This window comes from Cynoglossus semilaevis, chromosome 9 (genome assembly GCF_000523025.1).
Source record: "Cynoglossus semilaevis isolate Cse_v1.0 chromosome 9, Cse_v1.0, whole genome shotgun sequence".
NCBI classification, from domain to species: domain Eukaryota; kingdom Metazoa; phylum Chordata; class Actinopteri; order Pleuronectiformes; family Cynoglossidae; genus Cynoglossus; species Cynoglossus semilaevis.
In genome coordinates this window covers 14,594,650-14,610,498 of record NC_024315.1, presented here as the reverse complement: position 1 = coordinate 14,610,498, position 15,849 = coordinate 14,594,650, and the positions used below count along the sequence as shown (strand labels likewise).

General features: G+C 43.1%; 2 protein-coding genes across 6 annotated transcripts in view; one reads left to right on the top strand and one right to left on the bottom strand.

The window, feature by feature from the left end:
- Positions 1–29: 29 nt before the first annotated feature.
- LOC103384057 (pannexin-1) lies at positions 30–4,866 on the bottom strand. 2 transcript variants are annotated; one of them, XM_008317421.3, is made up of 6 exons: positions 3,477–4,866; positions 2,327–2,448; positions 1,999–2,192; positions 1,320–1,821; positions 1,091–1,250; positions 30–819 (listed from the first exon to the last, which is right to left on the bottom strand). In XM_008317421.3, the coding sequence occupies exons 1-5, from the start codon at positions 3,655–3,657 to the stop codon at positions 1,101–1,103; spliced, it is 1,149 nt and encodes a 382-aa protein (XP_008315643.1). In that variant the 5' UTR covers positions 3,658–4,866; the 3' UTR covers positions 30–819; positions 1,091–1,100. The 2 variants fall into 2 exon arrangements, with proteins under 2 accessions (XP_008315643.1, XP_008315642.1); XM_008317420.3 differs by having other exon boundaries at positions 30–1,250.
- A 141-nt stretch (positions 4,867–5,007) lies between these two features.
- The window catches only part of marf1 (meiosis regulator and mRNA stability factor 1), a 14,284-nt gene continuing 3,442 nt past the window's right edge, over positions 5,008–15,849 (top strand). The window contains exons 1-25 of one of the 4 annotated variants that reach the window (XM_017035249.2): positions 5,011–5,186; positions 5,694–5,904; positions 6,609–7,487; positions 7,636–7,798; positions 8,105–8,319; positions 8,434–8,551; positions 8,642–8,814; positions 9,099–9,605; positions 10,070–10,224; positions 10,333–10,494; positions 10,636–10,822; positions 10,963–11,141; positions 11,224–11,304; positions 11,528–11,761; positions 11,870–11,989; positions 12,207–12,385; positions 12,472–12,692; positions 13,119–13,261; positions 13,389–13,522; positions 13,760–13,962; positions 14,146–14,373; positions 14,467–14,706; positions 14,851–15,102; positions 15,529–15,589; positions 15,675–15,779. In XM_017035249.2, the coding sequence (XP_016890738.1) occupies positions 5,749–5,904; positions 6,609–7,487; positions 7,636–7,798; positions 8,105–8,319; positions 8,434–8,551; positions 8,642–8,814; positions 9,099–9,605; positions 10,070–10,224; positions 10,333–10,494; positions 10,636–10,822; positions 10,963–11,141; positions 11,224–11,304; positions 11,528–11,761; positions 11,870–11,989; positions 12,207–12,385; positions 12,472–12,692; positions 13,119–13,261; positions 13,389–13,522; positions 13,760–13,962; positions 14,146–14,373; positions 14,467–14,706; positions 14,851–15,102; positions 15,529–15,589; positions 15,675–15,779 (5,095 nt within the window). In that variant the 5' untranslated portion in view covers positions 5,011–5,186; positions 5,694–5,748. Of the gene's footprint in view, positions 5,187–5,693; positions 5,905–6,608; positions 7,488–7,635; positions 7,799–8,104; positions 8,320–8,433; positions 8,552–8,641; positions 8,815–9,098; positions 9,606–10,069; positions 10,225–10,332; positions 10,495–10,635; positions 10,823–10,962; positions 11,142–11,223; positions 11,305–11,527; positions 11,762–11,869; positions 11,990–12,206; positions 12,386–12,471; positions 12,693–13,118; positions 13,262–13,388; positions 13,523–13,759; positions 13,963–14,145; positions 14,374–14,466; positions 14,707–14,815; positions 15,103–15,528; positions 15,590–15,674; positions 15,780–15,849 lie in introns of those variants that run through there. The other 3 variants (XM_008317417.3, XM_017035250.2, XM_017035251.2) reach the window with 3 other exon arrangements.

Below are 15,849 nucleotides of genomic sequence, written 5' to 3'. Positions count from 1 at the left end.
TTGTTTAACAAAGACAACAGAGTGGGAGGTAAAATCCAGGATATTGCTTTACATTCAACATGAACATACAGAGTCCACTACTGTTGTCATATTACAGTTACACCAAATTGAAAACACACACAAATTTATCATGCCATCTTGTTCCCTAATTAAACACGTGTTGGCTCATGTCAGCAGGACTGGTGTTGTTACATAGAACAACGTATTAAAGGGTAAATCATAACATTGAAATTCCAGAGAAAATTAAAAAATACATAAAAAATACTATGAAACATAAATTTTATTTCAAGCAGAGGTGAGCTTGGGACCTTTGTTACTTCTCCAGAAGGATTTTACAAACAACACTCTAACTTATACAGTAGAATTGAGTCAGATCCATGTGACATATGTCTTGTTTTAGATCCACTCAGTAAGTCATGTCTTTGCTTATGTTGCTCTGGCGGTGCAGAAATGTCAATACATTTTAATTATGGCTAGAACGAATCAAAAGCACACTGTGTTTTTTGTGTTGAAGTGTTCTGAAGACACAGGTCAGAGCCAGAGGAAGAAGTATTTCATGAACTTGGTATTTGGAATACTCACACCAAGCTGTCTTGACCAATCCATCCAATTTTGGACATACTTAATTCAGTGTATTTTTACATGTTACAGGTAAAAGGAAATAAGCAAAAAACAAAACCTCTGTGAGGAGGATTGCAGCATTTGCGTTGACAGTCCTGTGTTATACCTTACCAGATATTAACGTGTCCATGTCTTAATTTTGTCCATTTCAGGATGTATCATTATCTTAATATTTGTTCAGCGACAAAACCAGGGAGGCTGAGAGAATAGAAACAAATTCAATTTAAAGTCAACAGTATTTATCCATTTAGTAAACCAACGGTTTTATATGAACCAGTGTTGTGGAGTAAAGCAGTAACTATAGTTTCCTTCTCCTGCAGGAAGACTGCATCCTTTTTAAGATACATAATCAGTGCAGTGTAATGACAATGGATACATTTTCAACAAAAATTACATTATTGTCTTGTCATTTTACAGATCTCGTGAGCATGTACTGCAAATACGTAGTACGTAGGGAATTTAACATCACCTTAAGGGAGTCATTCTTCAGCCTTTTTAGAGCTTCTGTTGTCCCTTCGTGAGCATGTGTTCTTACAGTCTATAACATCCGTCTTCACTTGGCCCAGAGTTCGAAGCACACACATGGTGTCCAACCCCTCACCATCAGCCTCCTGTAGTAACTCCAGCACCTGGGGATAATATTTATAGTTAAATGACAGTTACACTAACAATGATCTCACTTCAGATTTGTGTCCCACCTGCAAACACTTGTAGGATTTTAGCTGACTCAGGTTCTCATGCAGGAACAACAGATAAATACTGAGGTCATTGTATAAGGGCTTGACCACACCCAGGGTGCCAAACCCTGGTAGTATCTCATACGGCCGCAGAAAACTGGAGCTCTGACGCGCGGGTCCAACACAGGCGTAGACCACCAGGGGAACCAGGAGCACATACACCACTAGGTTGATGTAACTGAGCAGTCTGAAGACACCTACTGCCACCAGCTTACATTGGACTGCAGGGGGCACAGTAGTGTCGTTTTTCAACACCCCAGTTCGCAGGTCACAGGGAAACTCGTCAGTGAATGAGGCCAGCTGGATGTAGTAGCCCAGGTAGATGCAGGCCAGCAGCAGGGTCAGCAGGGTCACACCCCTACACACCAGGTAGTTGACCACCAGATAATGGACCAATTGCTTGGTTTTCAAATATTGCTCCACTAATGGGTATTTGAAGCAGCTCTCAGTCAGATCCAAAGCACTGTTGGAAAATATGAATCAATATGGCGGGAAGGAAGAACAGAGAAGAAGGTTACACACTAAAACACTTTGTTGAATAGCAGCAATGGTACTGTAGCAGCAGCAGGGTGAACCCTGTCAGCATGTGTGGGTTTCAGCTATGGTATGACTTCCCTCCCCAGAATGGTGTTGACTGTACCTCTGGGTGTCCTCTGGTGCATCAGCGCTGGTTGCCAGATTCTTTGCTAATTTGATGGAGCGATTATAAAAGCGGTCCAACTCCTCCATGATGAAGTTGAGGTCAGAGGAGAGGTGTGGAGCTGCAGTGAACCTCCAAAACAGTGTTGGGATGTACATGAGGATGGAAAGTAGGAGGAGGATGTATGGAAAGAACTGAGCCGATTACAGAGAGAGACAGAGACAGAGAGAGAGAATGAAGAGGAGAAGATGAAGAAATCCATTAGAGTTAATGCGTAACTCCTGTCAGTTTGGCAGCTTCAGTCTGTGGCAGTATCGTGTTTGTATACCTTGTGCAGCCACAGTGGGGGGCCGTCGGCCTGTTGCTGCACTGCAGCCCAACAGAATGAGTCCACGTACGCAGCCTGTCTCCAGGAGAAGTTAGTGGGAGCAAAGCAGCTGATCTGGGTTCCTGAACGACAACAGCGAAGAATCAGTCAGGACTAAAACAGTACTTAAACCTAACCAACAGCTGACTTACACTGCAATGTGGTTTTTAGAAATACGGTTTCAAAACTTGTGTCTATTCAGAAACTACAGTCAACCCCACCAGACAACATTGACATCAGTCTAGATCAAACCCCATGATCCTTAGCCTCCTATCTCATTTATATTTATGAAAATAAGCATAGGCTGGATAAAAACTACTTTTTAATTTAGTGTTATTTAAATGTCATGTTTTAGGCACCAAACATGACCTTTAATCTCTATGTTTTTCTTCTTTTCTATTGTACTGAGATGCTTTGTCACAATTTATAGCAAACTTGTAAACACCTTAAAGGAATTCCGTTCAATGAATCTTGAAAGTCAAACAACCATTCATACTCATATTCACCGTGTGTGTGAACCTTACAGTGCACAAAATAAGAATGTTTGAAGAAAACCCGCACAAACGAAGAAAGACTCCAAACTAAAAAAAAAATCGGTTTCTAAGGATCAGGGATCGAATCTGTAACCTCCTTGCTGTAAGGCAAAAGCACAAACCACTATTCATTTGAGTAGCCAGATATTTTTAAAGAATGAGTTACTACATGTTTAATTTAATCTTTTAATCTAATTATTAGCATTAGCGCAACTGAACGTCTTTACCATATGGTCTTGGGACAAAACGAAAGGTGCGAACTGTGTTTAAAGGCTTGAATAAACAAGGACTGTTGGCCAGTACGTTGCAGCATCATCAGCATCATCATAGTCTGCAGCAACAGCATCAGCAGCAGCACATGCCTCGCTCTCTGTTGTGTCTCAGGGCGTGGGGGACAGAGGGTGGAGACTTGGACCACACCTTCTAAAGCCTTCACCGACTCTCTGTATCTGGTCACACAATCCACTGCATTACATTACACAATGGAGGCGAGGCTTCTCTGTACGGACCGGTGCAAAATTAAATTATATATATATGTGTATTTTTTCAGAGGATGTTCTCCAGTTTCAACTACTCACCCACTGACACTTCCTGAGCAAAGGCCAGAGATATGAGGAACAAAGGCAGCCCCACTGCCAGGAACGTCACTATTTTATCCACGGCCAGCTCCAGACGCAGCCCTTTGTATTTGGCCTCCGTGGGCTCTTTCAACAAAAAGTCGGAGAAAACGTACTCCGTGGCTACGTGAGCAATCGCCATGACGGACGGGAACAAATATCGCCGGTTTGGTCCTTTAAATCACCTGCTGGACAAGTCCGATTTCTCTCAAAGAACTGAATGAAAACTTCCTCCGAGGTTTGGACGGATAAAAGTTACCAACGTGAAACAATGGATAATATATCCTATGTTATGATGGAACCATGTCCACTCACTGCTGAGACCCGCTGTCCCGTTATTGCAACCTAGACACCACGGTCTGCAGCCGCTGCGAGGTGGACGAGTGCCTGACAACCACTAGTGGGCGCAGCTAACTCTTAAGTGCACCTGCCACACTGTCCAGAAACATAAACTCAAAACTGTGCTCACCACCTTATCAAATCAATTATTTTTTTCATCCGGTTAGTTTAAAATTGATTAAAAGTGTTTTCGATTATAGTGAATTACATTTTGTAATTTTTATACAATAAAAAATAAATGAAAACTGAATACGTAATGGTTGGGTATAAAGCTCCATAACCTTTTAAATAGTTTCCTGGGGCAAACCTTTCACAGATAGTCATTGTAAAACGTGTTCTATTGTATCTGCACTGCGTTGTATCTTGATGACGTGTTCATGAAACAGCTCTTGTGGGTAATGAATGATTTAATATTCTTGATTTAATACGATTTATTGTATTTATTGTAATTTACATCAGGTCTTTTCAGAATATCCACATTAAAGTTATGTATGGAAAACTTTTTTCATGGCAGATACCGTTTCAGAAAGATTTTCTGATGCTACAGATGGTACAGTGTGGCTTAATTGTTATTAACAGTACATTGTAGCCTTGTTGGTTTTTTTAACGATCGGACAATTTACTTTGAGGTTAAATGCAAACTGTTGAGCCACGACTGTTGTTTGTAGACACTGAGGAATTGTATTTTTCTCTGTAATGTTTATGGCAGTTGGCATCCTTTTGATTTGTTTCCTTCGTCTTTGGTCGGGCTATTTAATTTTTTAGTTGCTACGCCCTAAAAAAGAAAAGGATTAAACAAACAAAGCAATAAAAACAAAAAAAAAAGGCAAACCAAGTAGAAAGAATGTATAAAGGAATGAAATAATACAGAAATGGCAAAGAAAAACAATTGATACATAAATAAATAAAAAATGTTATATTTGGAACTGTTTACTTGTGAAACTCCCTGAATGATATCGGTAATTTACTACTTCAGTCTGACTTCTGTGTCCAAACCAATAAATAGTTGGCTATTACAACTCTTAAGCCTCTTTTGTCCTTTTAATCAAAGGTTCTGGTAAATGACCGAATATTGCCTTTTTATGTACACGTGGTTTGTATATACAGTTCAAAAACAAACATTCATATGCATTTGAATAGTAGTGAAACAAACGTTTGTCTAATATTTAATATCCAAGTTTCGACAATTCGTAGCTACAGCCATTGTTAGAAATTTGCGACATTCGTTGCTGCTTTCTGGCAGACGCAGGTTACAAAACGGTGCGGGTTTGTTAAGGAACCGAGAGAGGGAAATGGTCCTGTGAGGAAGATGTGAATACGAGATCTTCTCAGGTACCGTAGCATTGTTTTTGTCAAGAAAAATACATTTTTTCCTCTAATACAATAACATAAAAAAACTAGCGGCGCAGCTTTATGTCTATTAAACATGCTAAGTCATATTTAAGTCGGCGTTTGTTAGCCTTAACGCGACGATAGCTGCGTCCAAACAATTCATTTCAAACTAGCTCACATCAGTAGCATCTTAAATCTGTTCGCTAGATATTTTTAATAAAACGGTAGTTCACACGAAGTAACGCGGCTTGCAGGTTGGTTCGTTTGATTGATGGTTGAGAAAAACATGTCGAGTAAATAGTACGGACTGGTCAAGGTTCGCAGACTCTGCTTTGCAAACAGAGTTATTTTTTATTGAGCTCCTTTAAATGAAACTTTACCACTGTCGTAAACAAGTCCCTCAGCACTTTACACTGATGTGTCAATACCCCAGAGGAGTGTGAACTAAAGGAAGTAGCAAGCGGTTGTTTTAGCCAGACTATCTTAACTTTCCTTTTCGTTTAAAAGGAAAGCATGAGAGAGAAGAGAGGACACAGTATGGTGAAAGATCTCGTTAGGTTGTATGATGGAAGGACTGGGGAAGGAGAGATCCCCGAGCAAAGCTAATCCCTTCCCATGGCTCAGTCAACCCAAAACGGAGGCCTCAACCCTGCTATGGAAACTCAAAGACTGCTTCTCCTCCATTGAGACAACTGGCCCGCACCTCACAGATAAAGAAGTAGGTATTTACCTGCTGCATTTTCTAAAAATGATAAACCCACATTCTTTCCCTGTACATCATTGCACTACACCTCACTTACTCTCCATAACTTGTCTCTCAGAGGGAGTTTTTATGTTGTCCATCAATTTTCTGTTTTTTTTTTTTTTTTGCTTTTATTTGTAGCATTGTATAATTTTCCCAATTGTGTGTATAATCTTAACAGTTTGTTTAGTAACGTTACCAATTCCTTTTTCATAGTTTTAATGTTTTTTTTATTTGCTAATTATTCTTTACATTTAAAAAAGTTGTTGCACTTTTTTTCTGCTTTTTAAACTGCTAGATTTATACTTTGACAATTGGTCACACTGCATTTACAGACATCGTAAATAGGGAGTGATATTTTGGACACACAGAAAACTAAAACAAAACTTTGAGAAGATGTTACGTTCTGCTAATTGTTAGTGTATGAATGGCTTAGTAGAAGACGTGGAACTTTGGAATTCCCTGACCTCCCTGACCTGCCGGGAAACATCTCAGAATCAAATGTCTTCTAATATTTTATTGCAACAGGAAATTATATCAAACTTATCGAGCCAGATGTTGCTCTTAAAATAAGCTCTCCTGTGCATTGAGGCTGTTGTGCAAATAGATATTTTTAGTTTAAATACTCAGTGGCTGAACTAATTCAAATTTTAACCGCCCACCAATGATTTCCCTTTCAGAACAGTAACATGGAGAGCAGAAAGACTGTTCTGGAACTAAAAGATGTCCCCCCTCCACCACACCATACTTCCTCCCAATCATCCCAGCCCCCCTCTCTGGCCCCTCACCCTACTCACCCCTGCTTGCCTCTGCCATCTCAGCTTCTTACAGACTCCCAACACCAACAACCACCTCCACAACAACAGCATCAAGATGGTAGTAGCCCCAAAGTAAGCATTTGTACCCACTGTGATTATTGCAGCACAGATGGACAGAGGGTATTAGATGGTGGAGGTTTTGTTGGTAGCAGCATCAACAATGACGGCCTTGTCTCTCTCTTGATGGCCCCGCGCTCTCTGAGAGCTCCCATTAGCAACAGCAGTTTTAGCAGTTCTGGGTCTGGCTTGGTCACGTCATCCATTCACCAGTACAAAAATAAGCTGAGCTGTGGCAGTGTACGTTCTGCTCCAGATCATTTGCTCAGCCTTGATTATCCACCCCAGCTGCGTTCTGCTGTTGCTACCTCTCAGCCTGTTTCCTCACACCCTAACCTACCCTGTTGCTCAGGGCTTCTTCACACCTGTTCATCTTTACCTCCTCCGTGTAGTCAGCCTTCCATATTCCCTTCTTTAGCCCCTTTGGCTTCCTCTTTGCCCTCTGCATTTTCTGCTCCACCACCTGCCTCTTACCTGGCCTCTTCTGGCTACTATACCTGTGGTGTGGACTGCAGCCCGTCAGCCATAAGATCCCAGAAGAGCACCCTCGGTGACCACCCAACCTCAACCACCATAACTACTACAACCACCTCTGCACACTTTTGCTCTAATCCTATGCACCTGAATGTAGAACGTACGGTTTTTCTAAAGGGGGCACACTACTGTCAGGAGTGCTTTTTGAAGGTGAGCTGTTATTATTTACTCTGCCTTATTTTAACTTGTGTCATGAATGTTACTTTAGGTCACAGGGATCACCTCAGTCACTGTGTTATCACTGAACCAACGTCATTAACATGTCTTGTACCTAAGAACTCTATTATTATGATTGCAGTCAGTGAATGGTGTCACATCAGAATCAGATAAGGTGTGGCCCAATGTTCCTGTCCCACACATTGCTCCTATCACTATCCCTATCTGCAATGGCTGTGGTACTTCCTCTGAGGGCATGATTCACATGCCGTCCACCAGTGTTGGCAAGACTGGCCAAAAGTTTGGTGAGCGTGGTCCTTACTTTTATCTTTAATTCTAGTCTTTCATTCAGGTGTAAGATCTCTAAAGAGAAATAGTTTGCTCTTTTTACATTTCTCTCATTTTTTTCCACAAAATCTACAAATCCTTGTGCTAAACTTGAATGGGTAACAAGGCTGTTACCATGAGTATGGGTGTGTTTTTGACAGTACTGTAGAAAACACTACAGTTGGTCACCTCTTTGGGTCACGGATAGTATAGTTTACGTATATTATATGATATAGTCATGAATGTAATGATTGTAAAACCTTAATTATGTTTCTGTCTGTCAGGTTCACCAGAGAGCAACGGTCCAGAGAACATCCCACCAGTGGGCGTCTTCTGGGACATTGAGAACTGCAGTGTTCCGAGTGGTCGCTCTGCCGGAGCAGTTGTTCAAAGAATTCGCAGCCGTTTCTTTCAGGGTCATCGTGAAGCCGAATTCATTTGCGTCTGTGATATCAGCAAGGAGAGCAAAGCTGTCATTCAGGAGCTCAACAACTGCCAGGTACCTGCCCTAATTTTATTTAAATTCTAAGTGAGTCATTAATAAAGTTTATTTTGCGTTAATACTTTTATGCTCTGAAACTGACGTTTAGTTAAAAATCTGCTCCACCGCCAGGTTACTGTCGCACATATCAATGCCACAGCTAAGAACGCTGCAGATGACAAACTTCGCCAGAGCCTACGACGTTTTGCAGAAACCCACACTGCACCTGCTACTGTTATATTAGTCTCTTGTGAGTTCAGTTTATATGAACAATAATCAGCTACACTTTTACTTCGTTGAAGGACTTAGTTCTAAAAACCGTGATCTCCATCACTAACAGCGGATGTAAACTTTGCGAGTGAGCTGAGTGACTTGCGTCATCGCCATGGTTTCCAGGTCATACTGATCCACGGCAACCACACGTCTCCAGCTCTGCTGCAGCATTGCCATCGTCATGTGACCTTTCAGGAGATGACTGCTGATCTGCCACCACGAATGCTCGTCAAGTCACAGGTAGGCCTCAAGAATGCTTCACTTCAATTCTGGAAAGTGTGTCATTCAACTGCATTCTGTTTACATAAGTGAAATCGTGTGACCAAGAAGGCAGACGGTGAGACACTTTTATAATTAATTTATGAATTAATAACAATCTTGGCCCGCTGGACCACAGGCCACCAGTTCAAGACCTCTGCTCTAGCACCTGGAGCTATACTCCAAACTACTTGATCTGTGTTTTCCCTAAAGTCTAAATCATACAAACCAGACAGGCTCGTTGTCTCTTCCTCCCATTCCCTCAGCCCAGTTTCAACCTCCTTTACGTGCACAACCTCCCAGTCAACTGTGACAAGAACCTGCGGAATGCTGTGAAGCTCAGGCTCCGTCGTCTGTCTGACAACTGCGGCGGCAAGGTGCTTGGCATGTCCCAGGGCACTGCGGTGCTTCGCTTCAGCAGCCCTGAGGCAGCCTCACGTGCCCGCAAGCGAATGGAAAACGAGGATGTCTTTGGCCACAGGATCAGTGTTTCCTTCTCCCCACGGCCCAGAGACAACGCAAGTCCTGAGCCCGAGCTTCAGTCTCAGCCCCTTTCTTTGTCTCGAGCTGCGCCCCAGCTCAGTCAGTCCCAGGATTCACTGTTCCCCCCACCACCATCAATATCCTCCTTCTCATTTCTGCCCCTGGAGAAGTCCAGGTCACCCAGGAGGCCACGCCGAGCGGCCCGCCCATGCAGCACCCCTGAAAGGCCCTACAGCCCTAGGAGGGGGTGCAGTGGGCCTCCCGGTGGTGTTCCAGCCAAGCCCCATCAGGTCAGCAGTCTCGCCTGTGCCTGCTTCCGCCTCTGCTCCATTGCCTTGTCTTCTTGTCTGGCCTGCTTTTCATTAGCGTTAGCTTTTTCCGCCATGGTCCTTACTGCTGCTCTGACACTAACAGCTTGTAGTGGCTTGCTTCCTCTTTTTTTCGTTTTCCTGTGCTAGCATGTAGCCTGTTTGTAGTTGTTGGTAGAGCTCCATGTGTTCTTCTTCTGGCTTGTGTGTCATTGCTGATGTACTTCTCCATGCAAGTTCCCCAATTAATTTTTGTCAGAAATCTCCTCTGATTTTTGTTTTTTGTTTTTACCTCTGAGCTTGATTTGTGCAGCTTATTTATTGTGATTTATTTATTCTACTGTTGATGTATTTATAGTATTAACAGTGTAGTACTGTTTTACTAATGGCCTTAACATTGTAGCACCATGTCACACGCATCAACACTTTATATCTGTGCTAATCAGGAGCAGGGTGGTGTAGAGGGAAAGTCCAGAACGGCCTTTCACCAGACGGACAAAGGACGTCCTGCTTCCTCCTCTCCACACAGCTCTGCTGAGACTGGTTCCCTGGGACAGTTGTCCAAACCTGGCTACACTGGAGAGTCCACGTACAGGAGGAGGTAAAGATTGAAAAAGTGGATCTGATCTCACTTTAAGATCTGTCTTTTATTTTAAATATCTTTCTAAACAAAAACATTTTGCCATGAACTTTTTGTCCTTCAACACAGAAGGGAGAGTTCTAACCCCTGCAGTGTGACTGAATCACCCATGAACCAAGGCGAAAGAGGCTCTGGGGAGTTCCAGATCAGCACTCCCTCAGCCTTTAGTAAATTAAACCTGCACAGAAGCTTCAGCCCCCTAGTCCTCTCCCAGGGCTCCTGGTCCTCCAGGTACCATTTAGCCACATTCCATTCAGTTTACACAGATCAGCCAAAAAAGAACCAAATGACACCATGATGACTAAACATCCTTTAAGATCACTAATGTAGCTACTGTATATTAAAGAGACAATTGTCTTTGTCCAACCGTAGGAGTGCATCCCCCTGCCTGTCCAGCCGCTCCTCTCCCATCCTTACTGTCTCACGCAGTCCATGTCCTGAAAGTCAACAGGAGCCATTTTCAGAGGGGGCAGAAATTCAGGTGGGCAACCTGGACTATCGAATGTCCCGCAAAGACCTGCAGCAGATGCTGCATGATGGCTTCGCTCGATATGGACGGGTGAGTTCTAATCCTAATCCCTTTCAGACAAATTTCCAAAAGGTTTAATGTCTTTCTAAAGTCATTGTTGTAATAGATTCTGTCTAAAACATGAGTATTAATGACCCAAAAACTTTTTTCTTTTTTTTTGTTATAACCAGGTTAAAGCTGTGGAGCTCAGCCCTCACACTGACTACCAGCTGAAGGCCACCGTTCACATGTTGTCTCTGCAGCAGGCCATTAGTGCCGTCAGTGGTCTGCACCGCTACAAGATCGGAGGCAAACGCATCCAGGTTTCTCTGACCACAGGAGGGGGCAGCAAATCCTTGGTCCTGCTCAGGTACAAACTGTTTTTGAATTGTTTAATCAAAAGTTATTTTTTTATGTGTGTGTTGTTTAAATTCACCCTTGTCACTTCACAGCTCAGAGATCATCACTATTCTCCAGGATGCTCCAGCCAGTTGCCTTCCCCTCTTCAAGTTCACTGAGATCTACGAGAAAAAGTAGATTTTCTGCTTTTCTCTCTGTTTTAAAGTCCAACTTTCTTCATTATTTAAGTTGAAAGAACCTGACACTGGTGATTTATAATTATGGTTGTGATTTACAGTCTTTGGTTTTCTCTTAGAGACAAGTTATAAAGTGAATTGTTTGAAGGTGTGTTTGAATTGTATGACGTTTGTTTGGAAATTATGTAACTGACTAAACTTCTGCACATATCCTCTGCAGATATTCACGTAAGCTAGTCGTTGGAGATCTGTACAGACTCCCAGAGGTCGTGGCTGTGCGGGAACAGGGGGGCTCCAGGCTCGTGTGCCTTCTGCCCAGCAGCCAGATCCGTCAGAGTCCGCTCGGATCTTCTCAGTCCCAGGAAGGTTCTTCTGCCAGTGGAAGCCCTGTGGTCTTTGAGGAGCTGGAGTATCACGAGCCGGTGTGTAAACAACACTACGGACAAGACTTCAGGTACACTGGTGATTAGTCCTTCAGAAAAGCCACGCTCCTGACCAAACAAATGGATCAGACAACTTCTCTCCACTCTCACCGAGCTGATGATTTCTTTGTTGTTTGCAGTGAGGCGGACTTTGATCCTGATTCCTATAAGATCCCATTTGTTGTGATGTCTCTGCGCACCTTAGCCTCAGAAGTCCACAGTCTGCTGCAGGAACACGATGGAACCCTTCCACTTCTGAGGTAACAGCCTTAAGTCTTAATGGGGAAATATTCCTCAAAATGGACTTTGTCAGGGTTCTGACTACTTTTTATGTCTGTTTCAACAACTGAGTGGATGTTTTTTCAGCCGAAATCTGGAAATGTCTCAATTTAGCCACTCAAATTTCAAACAAAACAAAAATGGTTGATGTATTTCTTGAGCGTTCAAAACCAATAATTCTGTATATTTTTCATTCAGTTTCCCAGATTGCTATGAAGCTAAATTCAGCCCCCTGCAGGTGGGTGGTGAGACACTGCACGGTGGAGTGTCCCTGGAGCACCTGATCACCTGTGTCCCCAGCATCACCATCGTCACAGCTCAGAACGGCTTCAAAGTCATTAAGTGGGTCCACAATAAACCACCAACCCTGGCCTCTGGTATGATTTCTGATTTACCAAAATATTCTCTGTGTTTGGTCTGAGATGTTAGAACCTCACTTTAAACTAGTACTTATTTTTTACAGAGCTGTGGATTCAGCGCTGCAAAAGTCCAGTGGGAAATCCTCAGCTCATTCAATTCAGCAGAGAGATCATAGACCTGTTGAAGAGTCAGCCTTCATGCATGATACCCATCAGCAAGTTTATACCTTCGTACCATCATCACTTCGCCAAGCAGTGCCGGGTCTCTGACTACGGCTACACCAAACTTCTGGAGCTGCTGGAGGCCGTACCACATGTTTTACAGGTAGTGGGTCAAAATATTTAAAACGTAAAACCATGGTTCAAGTACTTCAGGTCGAGTATCCAAAGTAATGGACAGAAAAGGTGAAGAAAGGCTGCAGGAAGGTGGAAAGAAGGCTTAGGACTGTAGTGAGACCTGCTATGATGGTGGTTTAGAGATGACCGGGATAGAGATGAGGCTGAGCTGGAGGTGGTGCTGAAGATGCTAAAATCTTCGCTGGTAGTGACCAGGATGGATGGGATCAGAAATTAGCAGATCAGGACAGTTCAGGTGGAGCCGTTAGGGAGGTGAGGTGGAGATTATAGGTGGCAGCATATAGGGTAAGGTGGAGGTAGATGATCTACTCAAGGGGCAGTCGTTATATGTTTGATTGTTCTTGACATATACTATACTGTATATTGTGTATTTATTGTTTGGTCACTTTTGCAGATCTTGGGGATGGGAACCAAGCGTTTACTGACGCTCACCCATCGAGCTCAACTGAAGAGATTCACTCAGGACCTTCTCAAACTGCTGAAATTTCAAGCCAGCAAACAAGTGGCAATCAATGACTTCATGCAGGCGTACCACTGGTCAGCCACACTTACTCAGCTTTTTTTTTTTTATTTTGTAGAAGTTGCTTTGACCTTTTATGTCTGAAAACGGGTATCGCTTATCAGTTGTCTGTGTATGTTGAATATTATTTACCTTCCTTACCAGGTGCTTCTCCAGGGATTGGAGGGTGGTTGACTACGGCCTCTGTGATCTGATGGATCTGCTGACTGAAATCCCTGACAAAACCATCACCATAACACAACAGGCCACGGACACAGTCATCAGTGTTCCCAAGAGAGGTGAGTTCACCTGTCTGTCCATTTTGTTTCATGGTAGTGATCTGATTAATGAGAATGTTGCATTAATGGTCTGTTCTCCTGCAGTCATGTATGTCAGTTTCTCTATACGTTTCTCAGATGACCACAGTCAAGTTCATTTTGGGCTGCATGTGCCCCGCGACCTTCTAGTTGAATACGCCTTAAAATTGAGTCAAAGGTAAAATTACATTTTAAAAGGTCCTTAAATGTTTCCTGCAGATCGAACAGCTGAGGAAATAGAGCGAACAAAGCAGTTTGCCAAAGAGGTGGTCGACCTCCTCCGTCACCAGCCCCACTGCAGGATGCCCTTCAATAAATTCATCCCCACCTATCATCACCATTTCGGGCGCCAGTGCAAGCTCAGCTACTACGGCTTCACCAAACTCATGGAACTGTTTGAGGCCATACCTGAAGTTCTGATGGTGAGGACCAAGAAGTGTGGAGTTCACTGTTTTGTTTTTTTTTTCAACATGAAGGCTGTAAAGCTGATCCTTATTGATTTAATTTTCTATTGAAAATACTAACATGCAAATAATGTAGAGAATGTTATGTCATTACGATACTGATTCTCTGTCTGTGTGTCGCTGTTCGTGTATGTTGGTCAGGTGTTGGAGTGTGGTGAGGAGAAAATGTTAAGTCTGACAGAAGTGGAGCGTATCAAAGCCCTGGCAGCTCAGCTGGTCAAGTTGCTGCGGGCTCAGAAAAGCTCCAGCCTTCTTGTCAGCCAGCTGCTCACTGAGTACAGCAAGACCTTTGGTTACGCTCTCCGCCTGCAGGACTACGACGCCAACTCCCTGCCAGGGCTTCTCACAAAACTCTGTCATGTTGTGAAGGCAAGGAACCATCTCTTGGTTGTACCACGCCATACCTGTGCATCCTCAGTACCACTGTAGAGTTTTTATTATTATTTATTTAATTTTCCTAAGGTCGTGGACAGTCCAGAAGGTCGTGAAGTGCAGTTGATAAACAGGAAGTCTCTACGCCTCCTGACCTCCCAGCTGCTGTCCCTGCTCATGTCTCAAGAGGAGGAGCAGGTCGCCCGGGGTATGAAGGTGGAGAACCTAAGTCTCCTTTATCTGACTGCCCATGGAGTCCAGCTCAACCCATGTGAATATGGGTTTCTCTCACTCAGCGAGTTGCTCAAGAGTTTACCTTACCTTGTGGAGGTAAGCTTTTAAAGAAATGCTGCTTTTTGTTTGTTTCTAAAAACCAATACAGAATGTTAGAATTTGAATATTCAACTAGCTCAATGCTAAATAATGACATAAAGGACAGTTTGTTTGTTACATGCCCCCCGCCCTTTCCAATAGCTTTACCATGAAGAAAGTGAAGAGAACAGCAAAGTTGACGACTCAGCTGCTGGTCACAGTGAGGAGTGGGTGAGACTAACCAGACTTTACCAGTTTGCTCGCAACATGCGCGCCCTGCTCCACACCTACCATTACAACCAGATCTTCCTCACCGAGTTCCAGGGAGCTTATGACAAATTCACAGGCTGCAGCCTTGAGCCGCGCTGCTATGGCTACTCTAACGTTGATGAGCTGCTCAGTGCCATACCACAGGTGAGAAAGACCCCAGCTGTTTATACAGGAGTCTGTGTCTCTTGTCACTGCTGCTGGGCTTTATCAATTATTGGTAGGATGTTATATATATATTTTATTAACAATTAACAGTCAAATATTCATTGTGTTGGTGTATTTTATTGTGTTTACTTCTCTAGTGATTGCAAAAGTAATTCCCTCTGTTCCAATTTTGCTAACATTTTTTCTACAATTAAATTGTTCAAAAATTCAATACATTATCATGCCTATAGCATTGCAGTATGTAGCAATATTTATCATATCGTTGCCCCTGTATTGTGATACATATCGTATCGCCAGATTGTAGACACCCCCCGATTTAGCGTCAGCGTTACAGTCTCAGTTGCACTGTTAAAGTTTGAAAACTCATCTCTCTGATACCTTTTTCTATACGTGTCTTGTTAACAGGTGGTTTGGATCAAGGGTCACGGCCACAAGAGGATTATCGTTTTGAAAAACGATATGAAAGGTACAGTTCTCTTTTTGTCTAAGTGATTTTTTTCATGTTAATGATGAGAAGTTAAGTCAAGTCTGTTTGTCTGTGTTGGGTGTAGCAAAGACAGGCTCTTCAGCCCCCAGCAGCCCACAGCCAGAGGAGAACACAGAGACCCTTAAAGACGACTGCATTAGCAACACAGTCTCTGCAGCCCACAGTCCAGGTGAGTAGGATTGGATTTCAGTCAAAGTGAGTCACCAGGTCAACCACAACACTTCTACAGACGTTTGTCT